At 41.0% G+C, this 17,240-nt stretch overlaps 2 protein-coding genes across 3 annotated transcripts; both read right to left on the bottom strand.

Moving 5' to 3' along the window:
• Window positions 1-4,142: 4,142 nt before the first annotated feature.
• On the bottom strand, window positions 4,143-11,643 carry LOC124270281 (calcium-activated chloride channel regulator 4-like). 2 transcript variants are annotated; one of them, XM_046705323.1, is made up of 8 exons: window positions 11,535-11,643; window positions 10,567-10,679; window positions 10,204-10,329; window positions 9,734-9,838; window positions 8,939-9,212; window positions 7,047-7,211; window positions 5,721-5,930; window positions 4,143-4,712 (listed from the first exon to the last, which is right to left on the bottom strand). In XM_046705323.1, exons 1-8 carry the CDS (start codon window positions 11,587-11,589, stop codon window positions 4,291-4,293), a joined length of 1,470 nt encoding a protein of 489 aa, XP_046561279.1. In that variant the 5' UTR covers window positions 11,590-11,643; the 3' UTR covers window positions 4,143-4,290. The 2 variants fall into 2 exon arrangements, with proteins under 2 accessions (XP_046561279.1, XP_046561280.1); XM_046705324.1 differs by lacking the exon at window positions 10,204-10,329.
• A 71-nt stretch (window positions 11,644-11,714) lies between these two features.
• LOC124270279 (calcium-activated chloride channel regulator 3A-1-like) lies at window positions 11,715-16,853 on the bottom strand. Its single transcript, XM_046705320.1, has 6 exons — window positions 16,767-16,853; window positions 15,001-15,121; window positions 14,175-14,464; window positions 13,085-13,360; window positions 12,431-12,669; window positions 11,715-11,721 (listed from the first exon to the last, which is right to left on the bottom strand). Exons 1-6 carry the CDS (start codon window positions 16,851-16,853, stop codon window positions 11,715-11,717), a joined length of 1,020 nt encoding a protein of 339 aa, XP_046561276.1.
• Between the last annotated feature and the right edge of the window lie 387 nt (window positions 16,854-17,240).

The raw sequence follows: 17,240 nt of genomic DNA, 5'->3' as shown, positions 1-17,240 counted from the left end.
ATTCATCGACACCATGTTCACTCACTCCATCACACAGAACCATCCCCAAGCCAATGGTCGTAAACCCTCCTCCAAAAGCAATCACCCAAAATAGTGGTATACAAGATTATACAAGACAATGTGGTGACTCTTATACAGGTGAAACAGCCATGACAAAGAGCTGAAGCAGCCCTCTCACATCACCAACAAAATTTCCTACCCGTTTAATCCAGTTTGACAAACTTGAAGTCATGTCCACTAAGAATTCGGACTTCACAATAGAAATCCGCCGTCACAGACCTTTTGACCAACGGTACTACATACCATCGACCTACTGAAGAGTTGATCAAGCTATACCCTATTAATTAGTAATTGTGGTTTACTTAATCCCTCCTGTTTGTTGGCTTCATGGACCCGTAAAGTTTGTTGTCCTACCTGGCCTCGTCCAATTATGTACCACTTGTTATCAAGTACATACAGGTGTTGATGTTGTTAGCCTGCTGTTTGCTATAATATGGTATGTATGTATATATATATACTTCACAACACTTGTAGTCACTCTTAGCTTGATAGGGAGGTGAGGTGGCATAGTACTTAAAACGTTCGCTGGTCACGCTGAAGACCCACGTTCGATTCCCCACTTGGATACAATGTGTGAAACCCATTTCTGGTGTCCTCGGCCGTGATATTCCCTATTTCTCATGATCCTGGGTCGCAACATAGGTCGAAGACGAAAGCTCCAGGATCGAGTCATCACCATCATGTCAGTTAAGGTATAAGGTGTTGAAGAGTGACTGTAGGTGTGCAGCAAAGAGAAAGCCTTCTGTTTCACATTTCCGGTCAGCTCACTTCATCTCAGCAAAGAACTCCGGCTTGAAAGCTGGTCATCACGACACACCGAGTGTAAACTCCATGTTGTCGTAGAACCAGTCCTTTATAAACCAAGCCTGTGCCGATTTCATGGCACATCGCCATAAATGCAAACTGCGAAATGCCACAAGACAATCATCAGACAAACAAATATGATAACTGCTATCTTTATTATGAAGAAATTTTATTAGGAAATTCAGACGATAAAATGTATATTGCAAACTTACACATGTATGTTTTATTAATTACGTGAACGCTAAAAAATGAAATGAAAACAACATCGCCTTTGCCATAGAGCCTTATATCGGATTTTCCTTAGTTTTAGATTTCCTTGTGCAAATGCAGATAATGACAACAAGTACAACTGCAAGAGCGACGGCCGCTCCCAGGCCTACTCCGACCCATATCAAGAAGTTGGTGGCACTACTGGCCGGCTCAGGGGCAGGGTTTTGCTGGGGAATGGTGAGAGGCTGCAAGGTGATGGAACGAAGGTTCGACAACTCTGACTGGCGACTGGCTTCGTCGAACGCTTTAAGCCCAAAAACATAGAAAGCACTTGACCAGTTGCTCGGTAGCCGGATCGTGACCATTTGCTGCGATCCTGCCGGAAGTGGGTCCATGTTTCCAGTGACTAAGTCTTCGTTCTTAACCATCGCAGCTTGTGTAAAGTTAACTCTGAGGCTCGCAAACGTCACCGCGACGCGCAACTCATATTTGGCAACTGCAATGAACAATTTCCGTGTGTGATTACAACTTCATAACACATGGTTAACAGACTGTTGACATTATGCAAACAAAAAGCTAAAACAAGACGTATACCAACAAAAAAAGTATCTGGGCTTAATATAACATGGGGTCATTATTAGGCTAATAGGGAAGGTGTAACAGTACAACAAACAGGATAGAAATCAGACAACTATAGCATTGCAAGGAGATCGTATCCATTGTTTTCAAACTTAACAGCTACAACATCGGCCCCGATCCACAAGGCTAACAACACCATCACCCAGCGTACCGAACCTGCACCTCCATGTCTCTACAACCACGGCGGCAATGTGAACGCACCACACGTATTGCGTAGTTATACCCTTGCGTCACTGAAGTGCTCGTTCGTGGCGGTATCACTGTGATTACCTCATGCTTTGTGAAGATACTCTTTCTAGAAAAGAGCGCACACAATGTGTACTACACAAGGAAGTCACGATTCTTACGGGCAAGCCCGTTCTATTGCGTCACAATCGATTGTACCATTCCCACTATATTTAACCTGTGATTGATTGCATGCTGGTTTGATTAACGTGCAACTCGGCAGCTGTATGACATATGACGGCGATGTGTAAATAATCGAGTCTAGACCAGACAATCCAGTGATGATACCAGGTGTTCGCGAAAAGGTGAACGTGGCACCTGTCATACACGTATGCAAAGGTTGGTCCACTGCTCGCCTCTACCACGTATGTAGATATGTATTTCTAAAGAAGTAGAAATAAGTCAAGGAAACACTGGTTTGAATGGTCACTTACAATCTGTTCAGGGTAACCCTGATAGTCCAGCGCTATTCAAAGCCTGTATAAAATCCGACAAACGTGATATGTACTCCCTCAGTATTCTGTGAAATATAACAATACATGTAAATTTGTATTGAAAGAGATAGGGTTTAAGATTACTTGTGTGAGAATAAATGGCACAAGTAACATTTATTTCATGATATAATATGTTACATTACGGAAGATCGTCCAATCGACTTCTCTTCATTGAAGACAAAATTGGTCAACATTTCGAACGATATTTTCTAAGTTAAACGCTAGTTCTGCTGGAATAATTTCTGTAAGCTTTGACGTTATACGCTTAGAAAAGCTGTCATGACCAGAACTGAAATTAATAGCAGCTTGTTCGGTAATAACCAACCCCGATTCCGGAGGAATATCTAGTCCAGGTTTCGTTGTTATTGACAGAAGCAAAATAATTTCATCCGACTTGGATAGCTGCTCTTTATAATATCATCTTTAACGAACACTGACACCGAATGGCGCTGTCGACCTATTTTGTTGTTTAGGCCGACAATTATGAAATGATTGAAAATCAGAGAATTTGTTCTTCAAAGCCTGTAGGGTGGCTAACAAATGTCAAAATATATTATTAGTGTAATACTAGGAACGGAAATACTTAAATTATCACTGAAAATATACATGAATACTTTTCAATATTCCAACTGAATTTTCCATTTTGAATCCGCCCCCATCACAATCATCCTACCATACATTGGTAAGACCCCTCATCAAATCAGCACCAAGTATTCATCGACACCATGTTCACTCACTCCATCACACAGAACCATCCCCCAAGCCAATGGTCGTAAACCCTCCTCCAAAAAGCAATCACCCAAAATAGTGGTATACAAGATTATACAAGACAATGTGGTGACTCTTATACAGGTGAAACAGCCATGACAAAGAGCGAAGCAGCCCTCTCACATCACCAACAAAATTTCCTACCCGTTTAATCCAGTTTGACAAACTTGAAGTCATGTCCACTAAGAATTCGGACTTCACAATAGAAATCCGCCGTCACAGACCTTTGACCAACGGTACTACATACCATCGGCCTACGAAGAGTTGATCAAGCTATACCCTATTAATTAGTAATTGTGGTTTACTTAATCCCTCCTGTTTGTTGGCTTCATGGACCCGTAAAGTTTGTTGTCCTACCTGGCCTCGTCCAATTATGTACCACTTGTTATCAAGTACATACAGGTGTTGATGTTGTTAGCCTGCTGTTTGCTATAATATGGTATGTATGTTTATATATATACTTCACAACACTTGTAGTCACTCTTAGCTTGATAGGGGAGGTGAGGTGGCATAGTACTTAAAACGTTCGCTGGTCACGCTGAAGACCCACGTTCGATTCCCCACTTGGATACAATGTGTGAAACCCATTTCTGGTGTCCTCGGCCGTGATATTCCCTATTTCTCATGATCCTGGGTCGCAACATAGGTCGAAGACGAAAGCTCCAGGATCGAGTCATGCCATCATGTCAGTTAAGGTATAAGGTGTTGAAGAGTGACTGTAGGTGTGCAGCAAAGAGAAAGCCTTCTGTTTCACATTTCCGGTCAGCTCACTTCATCTCAGCAAAGAACTCCGCTTGAAAGCTGGTCATCACGACACACCGAGTGTAAACTCCATGTTGTCGTAGAACCAGTCCTTTATAAACCAAGCCTGTGCCGATTTCATGGCACATCGCCATAAATGCAAACTGCGAAATGCCACAAGACAATCATCAGACAAACAAATATGATAACTGCTATCTTTATTATGAAGAAATTTTATTAGGAAATTCAGACGATAAAATGTATATTGCAAACTTACACATGTATGTTTTATTAATTACGTGAACGCTAAAAAATGAAATGAAAACAACATCGCCTTTGCCATAGAGCCTTATATCGGATTTTCCTTAGTTTTAGATTTCCTTGTGCAAATGCAGATAATGACAACAAGTACAACTGCAAGAGCGACGGCCGCTCCCAGGCCTACTCCGACCCATATCAAGAAGTTGGTGGCACTACTGGCCGGCTCAGGGGCAGGGTTTTGCTGGGGAATGGTGAGAGGCTGCAAGGTGATGGAACGAAGGTTCGACAACTCTGACTGGCGACTGGCTTCGTCGAACGCTTTAAGCCCAAAAACATAGAAAGCACTTGACCAGTTGCTCGGTAGCCGGATCGTGACCATTTGCTGCGATCCTGCAGGAAGTGGGTCCATGTTTCCAGTGACTAAGTCTTCGTTCTTAACCATCGCAGCTTGTGTAAAGTTAACTCTGAGGCTCGCAAACGTCACCGCGACGCGCAACTCATATTTGGCAACTGCAATGAACAATTTCCGTGTGTGATTACAACTTCAAAACACATGGTTAACAGACTGTTGACATTATGCACACAAAAAGCTAAAACAAGGCGTATACCAACAAAAAAAAGTATCTGGGCTTAATATAACAAGGGGTCATTATTAGGCTAATAGGGAAGGTGTAACAGTACAACAAACAGGATAGAAATCAGACAACTATAGCATTGCAAGGAGCGAGGCAGTGGTAGCGAATTGAAGGCAGCAATTGATCGAAAGCTGAGATATGTTGCCCCGATAGTGTACGCCCTTCGAATTGACATGAACAATTTTGAATTGAAATCCACTCTGCTTTTGAACTTTGTATATACGTGTACTATGGGCCTGACTGTGGCCTTCAGTTCTGAATAAAGATTGATTGAAAGAATTCAGTTCTTCCATGAGTATATTGATGCTACCCAATATCATTACAATTCCACTTCCAACTTTACGATGGTGGTAACGAAACTGTCGCCAGAGCGTTCTGGTCTTGCACGATCTTCGGAGCTGTCCAGATAAAGCCTGTATTTTTCTGTAAACAGTTTACTGTCCTGTCTTCCAGATGGTGACATGGATGGAAATCTGGGTACATCGCTGGACGTAGGGGCTTACTGATGTCACTAATTGGTTTCAACCAGGAATTGAACGAGCTGTTAATGTGGCAGCCAACTATCTATTTCTTAAATGCACCAACCGAATATGGTTGTATACGATCGGCTGTGTTATGTCATGAAAACTGACCTGCTGAAGATGGTGTCTTCAAATAGATGACGCGTTGTGATGAACATCGTAATGCTTAGAAATATCGTTTTAGGCCATTCCCTGTTGCGTCATCCTAACGGCGTTGATTTAGCGGCCAGGCCATGGCACTGCATAGTTACTTTAACAATGTTAAAGTAGAGGAGATGCCTTTATTAACATGCATCTAATTTCAATTTCCTTTCATTGAACTATATATGAAGCACAGTTACTTCAGTACATATGATCCTCACCTTTTCCGACATTCAGGTCATCCCCTGGAGCAGTCCAAGACAAGGTCACGGTCTGACTGAGTTTGTTTTGTATAGTAATGTCAAGGTCGGTGACTCGTCCTGGATCCAGCTGGTCAGCTGTGGGGTTATAGCCAGATATATCTATGGCATCTGGAGAAGCTGTTCTGCTGAAAGCTTCTACCTTTTCATATCTCACAGGTGGTGTTGTATCTGGCAAAAACATACCACAATAAATATCAGAAAACGTTGCAGTGAAAGTTTTGGTGGTGTTTGCAATGACAACAGGACACATTTACCCATACGGTTGTTTCATTCTTTCATGCAATGTATGCATGCGTGTGTGGATAGGTCTACGAGTAAGTAGAGTGAATGTTGCTTTCGTTTGTGTCACAGCGGCATATAATCAACGGATTCCTACAATAAACCCTACAGGGATACGATGACAAAACAGCAGCTGGGTTAACATTACACATCGATTACTGCAATCCTCACGAAACTCCGTTCTGGGATAGATCCTGAATAACCTATCGTTTCCATATGAGTCGGGCGGTAAGGCTTGGAGCATTTGTATATTTCATTGGACGTTGAATATACTATTATAGGCTGGTGTTGTACAGCTAATAGAACGGCGTTACACAACATTCACTTTCAAAATCACAATTATTTTGAAACATTGACATATGACCAAAACTGCAAAACCATGGATGAGGATAATTGAATTCGCTTGTGATGAAGTATGCAAGTTGATACCTTAACGAGGTGTAACTGGACTATGTAAGAGCTGTAGTTCAGTGAAATCAGGGCGTGTCAGCCTCATGGAGATCAGAAGTCCAAATCAGGACGCTTTTGGTATTGTTGAAGTTCGCTCATGGATGGTGCAACAAATCAAAATCGACGGGAAGTAGCGATTCGTGCCAAGATCGGCAGATCCAGGCTAGGCTAAGGGGCGTAACTGGACAAAATGGTCTACGAAAACACAAGTTCGCATGTCTTTAAACTGATCCAATTTGTGTGCTACTCGTTTATGGTAGTTTGGGCAGGGGAGGCCTAGCCCCCTGAGGATGTGCAGAGTTGTGGACCTTGGGCACGCCAGAAACGTATGATCTTGGGTTCGAATCCTGGTTCGTCCCGATTATGCTTGTAGGTTGGTCTGCACCAGTACCCATGCTCGTGTGTTTCACCAAAACTCGAAGACCAGCTTCACTTCAGACTTACCTCCAACATTAAGCTGATATGCTGTGATATAACCGGAATAATGAACACTGTTATAGCCTGCGTTGGATATCTTGTTAAGGATATACCTTGCTGTTTAAAGATAACACTTACTCTGAAAGACAGAGAGTGTTCTGCTAGGCAGGGCGTTTCCAGCTTTGATGATGACAGTCTCTCCCTCCACCGACTCCACCCTCACATCCATAGAGTAACGGGAGTTGGACTTGAAGCCGAGCAGATAGTTGCTGTAAACGCCGTCATTGGCTGTGTTGTCAGGGACTGTGAAACAAACGAACTAGCCACAGTAACTTTGCTCTGAGAGCAACTGACAGAACATAAACATCCAGATTAATGAAATTATACTTCGGTGTACTAAAAATCCGAAACATTTATTAAAGAAATATCTTATGCATTCGAAATAATTAACACAGCTTCATTTGTCATATACAGCGTGGTAGAAATAGATCGGTCGACTTAAAGTTGACACTGCCCTCGTGCCCTCTGCTCAAGAAAATACTATTTAAAGGTCACATGCAAAGTAAAACACAACGTACGGTATGGACTTACGGTAACAAATGATAAAAAATGCAAATTCAACTTATAAAGTTGAAACAACGCGATGAAAAACCCCGCGAAATCGGAGTTGAAACGATTCACAAAATTCACCCCAGCGGTGATGAAAAGTGGTTTAAACAGCTGTGCTGCGCATGCGCAGTGAAAGTTGTGTCTGTCTGCCTGTCTGCTAATGACAATATGCAATACACATCTTCGATCACTGACTTCATGCAATTTGAACTTAACGCCTATCAGGCTATACACCATAAACAAAACGCATTGATTTATGTCTCGTGCACCCGAGTTCTGTCTCTGTCACATGATGTAATTACACAGACAGGCAGGTGTGATACTTGTCGAATTTCTGATTTCAAAGTAGTAAAATGCATTCGACGGATGAGCACTGTGATCTTAGCTACAAATTAGTTATCAAAACATTGGATCATACCAAGACAACGACGAAAGGGGTGTTGGATGGTTTGACTCTCTTTATTTTTGTACTTTTGTACTTACCTTTGCCTACTCATATGATACAATGAGAAATTGAAGCATTAAATATATGTTTGGACTCTCTATTTTTGTACTTTTGTTCAAAATTGAAATTGATGCATTAACCCTTGTCTTATGGAGCTGGGTCCAAATGGATCCCAAGGCTATAAATATTGTGATAGAATCGCTCAGTGGTGAACTATCTTAATGGGACGTTTGGATATCTTCAATTGACCTTTTTTTCTTTTAAGATTTAGAAAGAATTTCCATTATAAAGTAGTTTATGTGTTATTGCACATACCCTACTGGGGACTGATGGGGTCCATAAATAAAATAATCTCTCTCTTTGTATGTCTGTCCTGAAATTGTTGACGATATTGTCAAATGGACACATAAGTTTGCTGAAACTAAACTTGTGGCATACAGTGGAAGCGTAACTATGTAAGAAAACATGTAGTCTAATCCAATACAATACAAGCCGACCCCTTAATTAATTAACACGGTCTAAACTTTGACCGATTAGCACATAACCACTCAAGCATGATTCGACTGCTGACTGTTCAAAATTCGACGGATTAGGCCGTAATCACTTGTACACATGACATGTTATGGTGTCTGTTGATTGCAAAATGTTATACATAAAAAATGAGCATGTATTTACAAAACCCAACATCTCTATACACACACTTAGAGTGTATCGGCAAATGTACCAGCCAATGAAAGTCTTCGTTACACTTAAGAGCACGCCCACCCGCTCTGACTGGGTTCGGTATCCCGGGTGCTTCGTTTCCAGAGAAGTTAACCCAAGTACAAAATATTGCACTTTTGTTTATTTGGGGTTTTTTCATAATCAGCAATGTATATTATATGTCATGAATAAGTGATAATTGTGTTTAAATTATGTTTGTTTTGGGGTTGCATGTGACCTTTAAGGTAAGTATGTGAAGAGACATAATACTCACGTAAGCCATTATCCTGGAGAGTAATGTTCAATGTGTCGCCTGGTCTAGAGACCTCTACCTCAACTGAGGCATTGACGATTGGAGCGTATCCCTGGTGAACGTAGGCGTAAGCCACGACTCCACTACGACCTCCTGAGTAGTCATACGTCTTAGAGCTGGTCCAGGTATCCACCTTGAAGGGCAGGGTGCCAACCCTTGGGCGTGACGTCACCACAGCTGTTATGCTCTCGTTCGTGTTAGAGTTGCGTTCTAAAGTATACGTCCATGTTCCCGTCTAGGAGTAAACGTTACGACATGACGTGGGGCAGGTACATCTGAGCCATGTCTTACAATATCATCCCAGAAGCGATTTTGAAATCAGTTTGTCAAATCAGCGTAAGTAAGAGATTTTAAATCTCGCACACAGTACAAGAACAGTAATCAGTGTAAACGACATATTTACAACATTTTTACCTAAATAACGAAAATGCAACACAGTCATCTATCTAGTTATTAAATCAGAGCTGAATCAGGAAATACTCTTTCCAATCTTGCATTATTGAATGTATGAATCACTGGGATGCCATAACTGGAATGGATACTATTGGAATCTGACACAAAAAGTGACATTAGGTCAAGATAAATGCATTTCATTCCTACACTGGTAGGCCATATAATTATATTCTATGCATTACTATTTTACTGTTTAAAAATAGCTTTATGTGCATATAATAACACGAAACAATCATACAAAACACGGTAAATGTTAACATGGTTCAAGATGGATTCATGCAATACGTTTTACTTTTGTCTTACCTTCACCAGTGGGAAAAGGAATCTTTTGATGTTTAAAGTCTCATCATTGCTGTATTCGTTGGAATTCGAATTATAAACAACCCCAGACGGATCTCCAATTTTGATCTATGGGGAATGAAGGGTATTTTTGAGAAGACAAACGAACACAATTGACGTAAAGTGTACAATGAGCAGAGCGTTGTTTAGTAAAGGGCAGGTGATGTTTTAAATTTCGTTAACCCGAAGTCATTTACTTCGTCGGGAGAATCGGAGTACCGACACAAGGACATAGTGTTCAGAAGAAATCTGCTTCAAAGAAATGTCATCTTATGACGGTTTAGCGGTACTGAAGTATCTGGGATGTAGGCTTTTCAAACATATAGGATTGGCTTACTTGGATAATATGACAATCCTTCGTTAAATCAGGTTCGTTAGGTTTCTTGAGTATTAAAACATGAGATGGTCTGATTTTACAAATCACTTCAATTCACCTCTGTTTCCGCACCCTGTGACAAGGTAAAGATGAAACGTGTGTTGTTACCGACGGTGGAGTCAATCACAAGTATTCTGATGATTGTCGTCTTTGTTGACGTTAGAACAAATGCGCCACGATCAATCTTGAAAACAATTTAGAGCAATCATGGATATGTGGAATAAACCTAAATGTTTATTTTACTTTAGAGTCAACAAACAAGTACAGCAAACCAAGCCAGTGATTGACAGTGTGAAAATACTTCAGCAACAAATTTGCAACCACCTCACCCTAATCAGTCGGATGTTGGCATCTTTTTCTGCCCTGGAAGCAATAATATGAACTTGAATTGTTCACATCACATGCTAGGTAGTTCGGTTACCTCAATATCATCATCGTCCTCGTCGCAGAGGTTGATGTCTTTCAGAAGCCGCTCTGCCGCACCCGCAAGAGCTGTCGAACCGGACGACTCGTCAAAGAACGAATACTGACCGCCTGCCAAATGAAACATTACTGAATCCATTACATTCAAGATATCTGGTATCCTAACAAAAAATGAATACTTACCTCCTGTCACATACCACAATGTCATTAAACACCCATGGTATTCAGGTTGTCTGGGTTCCTAATAAAATGAATACTTACCTCCTGTCACATACCACAATGTCATTAAGCACCCATGGTATTCAGGTTGTCTGGGTTCTGAATAAAATGAATACGTACCTCCTGTCACATACCACGTCGTGCTTGAGAATATTTCGCTCATATGACGACGTGCATGCGTGTGTATGTGTATGTGCGGCTGCTTACTAGCCCAGACTTAAGCTGGTTTTATAGTGCTAGCCCACTGAGATACCATGCCGCAGTGAAGCATGAATACCCCACTCAGACTCCGAGCCGACCAGTCCTTGTTGTAACCATTAATTCCGAGAGCCAGGCAGGGACCAACAAGTACCACATTTTAACGTCTTTTGGTATGACGCTGTCGGAGATCGAACCCGGGATCCTTCCGCTCTCCGGGCGGACGCTCTAACCACTATATCACGGAGACGGTCTGGTAAAATGAATACTTACCTACTGGCACAAACAGAAATGTCATTAAACCCATGATATTCAGGTTGTCTGGGATAATATAAACCAACCTCCTGCCACTTGCAAGGGGCGGTGGGGTATCCTAGTGGTCAAAGCGTTCGTTCGTCTCGCCGAAAACCTGGGTTCGATTCCACACATGGGTAGAATGTGTAAAGCTTATTTCAGGTGTCCACCGCCGTGATGTTACTGGAATATTACTAAAAACTAAACCACTCACTCACATATCACTTGCAAAAATGTATGTCATTTCCTGCTTACCAGTTACTGTTGACAGTCTTTGTAGGACTTCCGCAGCAGCATCACTATAGGCCATGGTATGAACAACAACCTTGGAGCTTGTAATATCGGAAAAGATGGCGTTCACAGACGGATTAATGTTTTCCCTTCCATCAGTGACGAGGAATATTCGTCCATTTTCTGTCGTTTCCCCCGTGCCGTTTAGCATCTAGATACATAGAACATATGATCACTGTTTGTCTCAAGTTGACGCCGCATCTGAAACATTTCCAGCCGTATCTGACAAACTAGATATTCATATCCAAGTTGTTGGAGTACGATGGAATCAGCGAGCATGTCCTCACTGCATATTAAATTGTTTCATTAAATGTATTATCTGGACGGTTATATTTGTAATCTGAGATCCCCGTATTCTGGAACTATGAATAAGACTACTACAAAGAAAGAATTATGTCAACTCAAAGATTCAGATTGACAAAATCTCTCAAGAAGAGGGCATCACCTTACTCTCAAATAATTTATTTTCCTTTCATCTCGAACATTATCCCAGAAAATCAAGCCTTGGTGTCAACATTTCAAAACGTGCCTGGTGCAATCGAGTATAATCTTTAACGAAAAAACATTAAACAGCAGAATACATCTCTTGGTCAAAAAGGTGTAAGATCATTGTCAGAGCATCCAAGCACTCAATTAAGCTCTCAGAACGTTTTATGGCGGTCACGTTGTGAGCATGTCCATAGCTGAAGCATCAGCGACACACTTGATGTCCCTTGTACTGCATTCGGCCGTGTGTTGTACAGGTACATAATTAGCATTCTTTCTTTAAATCTGCCTATCCACGTGATCAAATCCATATTTTCGCAAACCTGCTTGTGACCATACAGACAGTGTTATGTTTATGAGAAAGACAATCATACATCTGTACCTCGATGGCTTTTAGAAGACCTAATCCTATAGCTGTAGCACCACCATAGTCATTTATGTCCGGCAGACCCCGGGCCAGCATCTGTCTGTCCGCAGGGGATGTGATGAAACGCATGTTGGCCCAGATTCTGGCAGAATTGGAATACACCACGATCCCCACTTCTGTGCCGACAGGTAGAATGTCCCTGATGATCCGATCAGCCATTTGCCGCAGTCTGAAGTATCTGGAATTCTGTCACAGTCATGGAGTCATGGCAATATCATTAAAATGTCTGTTTTTTTAATATACAAGATGATTACATGGAAACACCAGGGACCAATAATTGTATTTGTGTCATCAATTATTGAGCAATTTCTGTTCTGGTACATTTTGTCCCTAATCCTACTTTCGTTTCATTCCAGCAAAATCTATCCTATACAAGATAAGATTAAATGTCATCTCGCAAATTAGCTCGAATTTTATGGCATTAATTAGACATGCAAATTGTGGGATGTGGCAAGTGTTAAAGAGGCGTTCTTGCATTGAATGTTTGTCATAAACATGTATTTATTTGTTCTCATACTAAGCGGCACATTTACATGTCATGATCGCGTACTTTATCAAGACAATAAAAGTATTCAATAAGATGCGTGAAATAGTTGCTTACCTCTTTCATCGACCCCGAGAGATCTAACAGAAGAACGATTCTACGTCCACAAATGGTTGTGTTGCCAACCGGCTCTCTCTGGCGATAGACAACATTGAACTGTGGGGCTCGGTTACTAATGTCCACAGGGTTACCTCCCTTTATGTCTGTATGTTCTTTGATGACGTCCCAAGTTCCCCTTTCGCTGCACATTTTGTTATGCCTGTTTGGTGCATTGGGGTTATGAATCAAGTCCATTCTACCACTGTCAGGGTCACTTTCGCAAAAGTGAACCACCTAGAACGTAAAATGTTGCGTCAGTTTTCGGAGATATAATGTATTCTAAACTTAACAACTTAACTTTTATTACTATTGGAACTGCAAGAAAAGAAGCAATGGCACAATCAATGCATATTTTCTTGCGTAATAGTTGATAGTTTCAAGGGCAATTGTTTGTGTCAGTTTCCAAGCTTGCAACGTATTCCGTATTACGAACGAAATAAACGCAATATGGTTGATGTTAGCCCCCAGCTATTCCGGCTAAATGGCACTGGTCACTGGTGTATGAATGATCAAATCACAATCAGACAATGACTTATATAAAAGCAATGTCCAGTAACACTGGGATAGATGATATGCACTCACCAAAGTTACCTAGCCTGACAGTGTTTGCCCTGAACCCTGAAAAGCTGCAAGCCCTAAGGACCCAGAACCATAAAAAGTTGTGGTTCCTGATCAGAATGTGTAGGCCCTATATTTTAATATGGAAATAATTCTCTTAGTTATTGGGGGATGAAAAAGCCGTCGGTCATAAGGACCTGCAGAAAACAATAGCTGTGGGAGTGAATGGTTTTCAGTTGGCCTCGGGGCTAAGGACCTAAGTTTCGAACGCTGGTGCCTGGCCATCCATTTAGTTACAAACACGTGTATATGTTTCTGGAGATTTTCTAAGCTGTAATCAACAAATTGAGTTATGCATTCGCGAACAAAAACATTATTCTGGAATTCAAATAGGAAAAATGCTTATGAATGAATACTTGATCTCGTCGTCGCTATATGACTGAAATAATGCCGATGCGACGTAAAACCCAACTCAACTCAATCTGTTTACCTCCTTCAAGAACTGGGCATACATGACAGACGTTGTGGCCGTGTTGTCGAAGGCGTTTGGGAGAAAGTAACAGTCTTTATTCACCACATCCTTACTGTCAACAGGTTCGCAGCTGGAGTCTTTCACTTCATTGATAAAGTTACCGGTGATGTCGGTGGAGCAGGCAGTGGGGCGTACGGTCGTCCCTGTGTCATCTACGTAATAGACTGGGTGCTGGCGGCTACCGGGGATGCCGTACTCATCAAATACGCCAAATCTTAGATGGGCGAACTCGTGCACCAGAACACGACCTTCGTGTTTGGAAACAAAATCATGAACAAATTAGAGTGCGGCGTTTACTAAACATAAGAATGTGTAAATAACGTACCATATACTTTAGCTTAGTAAAAAATACAAATGAAGCACATTGTGATCTGTTTGATTGGCATTTTAGAAGTTGATGAATAATAAGAAAGGTACGATACTTGTATGGATAACAAATTTCTTTGTTATGATGCGACGTTTTGGTATAGATTGTTACACAGTGAAGCAAGAGTGAAGTAATACAGCTGTTATAGGTATTTGCTTCATTATAACGTCGCACAACTAAGGTATTTCGGCGACGGGGTAGTACACTTATTAAAAAATGAGGGGGAACAAAAAGTAGAAATTTTGAAGTAATACAGCACAGAACCGACTTATAGATATGTAACAGAGATTAAGTTGAGGAGGCAGAACAAAGTATACATAGCAGATAGGATTAATTAGCAATGATGGTGGCTGGAGTGCTCTGTTCTGGGGTTTTTTCCAGTTTATTGTTGGTTGTCAGGGGTAACACTCCACCTACCTGCATCCCCATAATTGATGTCACGACCGTTGTCTTTGTCCAGCACATAGTCGGGTGTCAGAAGGATATAGCGTCCTGGCTGCCCACACTGCCCTGGTTGGAACGTGTAGGGAGTATTGCCCTGTGAATGTAATGAAGAATTAATTTACTGTGTCGAAATAATAAAAATACACTGTATGATAACATGTAAGAATTTCTTTGTAGCAAGAGCTGCCTTTCAAAATCTTTTTATGATCTTGTTCACAAGGCCAAAATATGGAATCTTCTGTTTCGTAGTTTATCGGGCACTTGGCGTTTACTATTGGCTCAAATGCGGACCGATGAAGTGCAAAATTACTCGAAAAGTATTTGACATGTAATACTCAGTGAAACGCTGAACATAATCAAGACATATGTCCAACTCTGTGAGTTTCTTTTGCAGAATTAACTATCATCAAAATATTGTCACATTTCAATATTTCTTACGAGGCAGGAGTGCAAAGAGAGGAACTAGAAGCACGTGAACACGTGCCGACAAAGGTTTTGATTCACCTACCTCTGCTGAGAGATAAACACGATATAAGACCCGCATGAAGTTACGTCTATTATTTACAAAGTCTATGATTGTTTCAAGGCTGAATCACAGAGGAGTGGACTCACACATGCAATTTCTAAATATGTAAAACGCACAGCTTGTGCTGTTGGGATGTCTGAGCGACAATGAAAACACGTACAGAGCAGCAGAAATGGCCTTTTAGCCAACAGTATCACACCTGGGCTCATTTGCACAAAGCGATCTTAGCGCTACAATGATTGCAACTCCCATTCTCCAACATAGGCTTAAGATAGTCGGTTCACGGTTTCATTCTCAGGACGTGAACAACCTGAAATTTTGCATTCGCAGGACGTGGACAGACGGTGTACCTTTGATGTCGTCTGTTGTTTTTGTAAGGGATTAATGAACTGGGAAGTGTTAAAATGTGAACTGTTATCCGAATTGTTAAGGTTTCATGAACTCTGTTCACTCTTGTAAGCATGTGACTATGATAGGTGAGTGAGTTCACTCAGAAAATGTTTGGTTTAAACATATTTTTATTCCTGAAGAATCTGGTTTGGTAAACAAGTAGAACTTTGCTTGTATCCATATCTCACCAGTACATACATCATTTAAACAAAACACACAAGAACTGATACACAAAACGACAAATAGAATCATATATGTGCGTGGTAGGTGCTAATAAACCTTGAGCCTGCAGTTACACTTCATTTATTATTGTTTACATATATTAGTATAGAATAATTTATCAAATTGTTATGACTTAAAGATGTATTGATGCAGGGACTCTGTTATGTTCTTATTGACACCGTTGTTAGCTGGAGGTATTCCGTATAACACAGTTTGGAGGCTATGGCCATTTACATAGGAAGAGGTATTATTTCCAACAGCAGTGTATAACTTACATGTAAAAAGATAGTAAACAGTATCTTCATTGTGGTATTCACAAGCGCGTCCAGGGTTGTTAGAAATGTGTCTAGTTACTTTCGCATTCAAATCACTACAGCAGAGCTTAAGTTGACAGTGTACGATCTGACAGAACCGACTGCCATAATTCAGATCTAGATAACTATTTGATTCATCATTTTTAAGCAGAGATTTGAATTCACCGATTGAATTAGCGAATACGAAATTATTAGGTATGAATTCTAAATTTTACTTGAGTCAGGAAGGAACGATTGTTCATATATTTTAGCCCTTTAATTTATTGTTTGTAGCATATATCTATTACGGAGATCATATTGACTGTTTTCAGAGACAAATGTAGGAACCAGGTCACAGAGGTAGTCAGATTGGACCGTGGGGACATCAGAGTCATTGTGTTTGCCGACACAGTGTCTTATTTATTAAAACTGAAAAAAAGAAACTTGTTTCGTTTCCATATAACTTCACAATCTAGTATTGCCCGAAGTCTTGCAATCACACTCTCTGTCTATTGTCTGGCGTTAATTAGCTCAGTAACCCATTCGCACGAAGTGGACACTTTTTGTCTGGACTTTGTTTTTACACGACACAGGGTTTCCACGTCCCGAGAATACCCCAGATAGTCGTAGCGCTAGGATCGCTTTGTGCAAGTGGGCCCTGAAGGGGCTGTCTCAAAACCAGTGAAAGTAGAAAAACTTGATTCGTTCAAAAATAACTTGTTCGGAATGCTATTAGGAGGTTAATTGGCGAAAATAAATTCCTTTCCTTGCGTGTTTTAAAG

The sequence above is a fragment of the Haliotis rubra genome, unplaced genomic scaffold, assembly GCF_003918875.1.
Source record: "Haliotis rubra isolate DU_JTF1 unplaced genomic scaffold, ASM391887v1 Scf1500, whole genome shotgun sequence".
Lineage (NCBI taxonomy): Eukaryota > Metazoa > Mollusca > Gastropoda > Lepetellida > Haliotidae > Haliotis > Haliotis rubra.
This window is presented reverse-complemented; position numbering and strand designations above follow the sequence as displayed.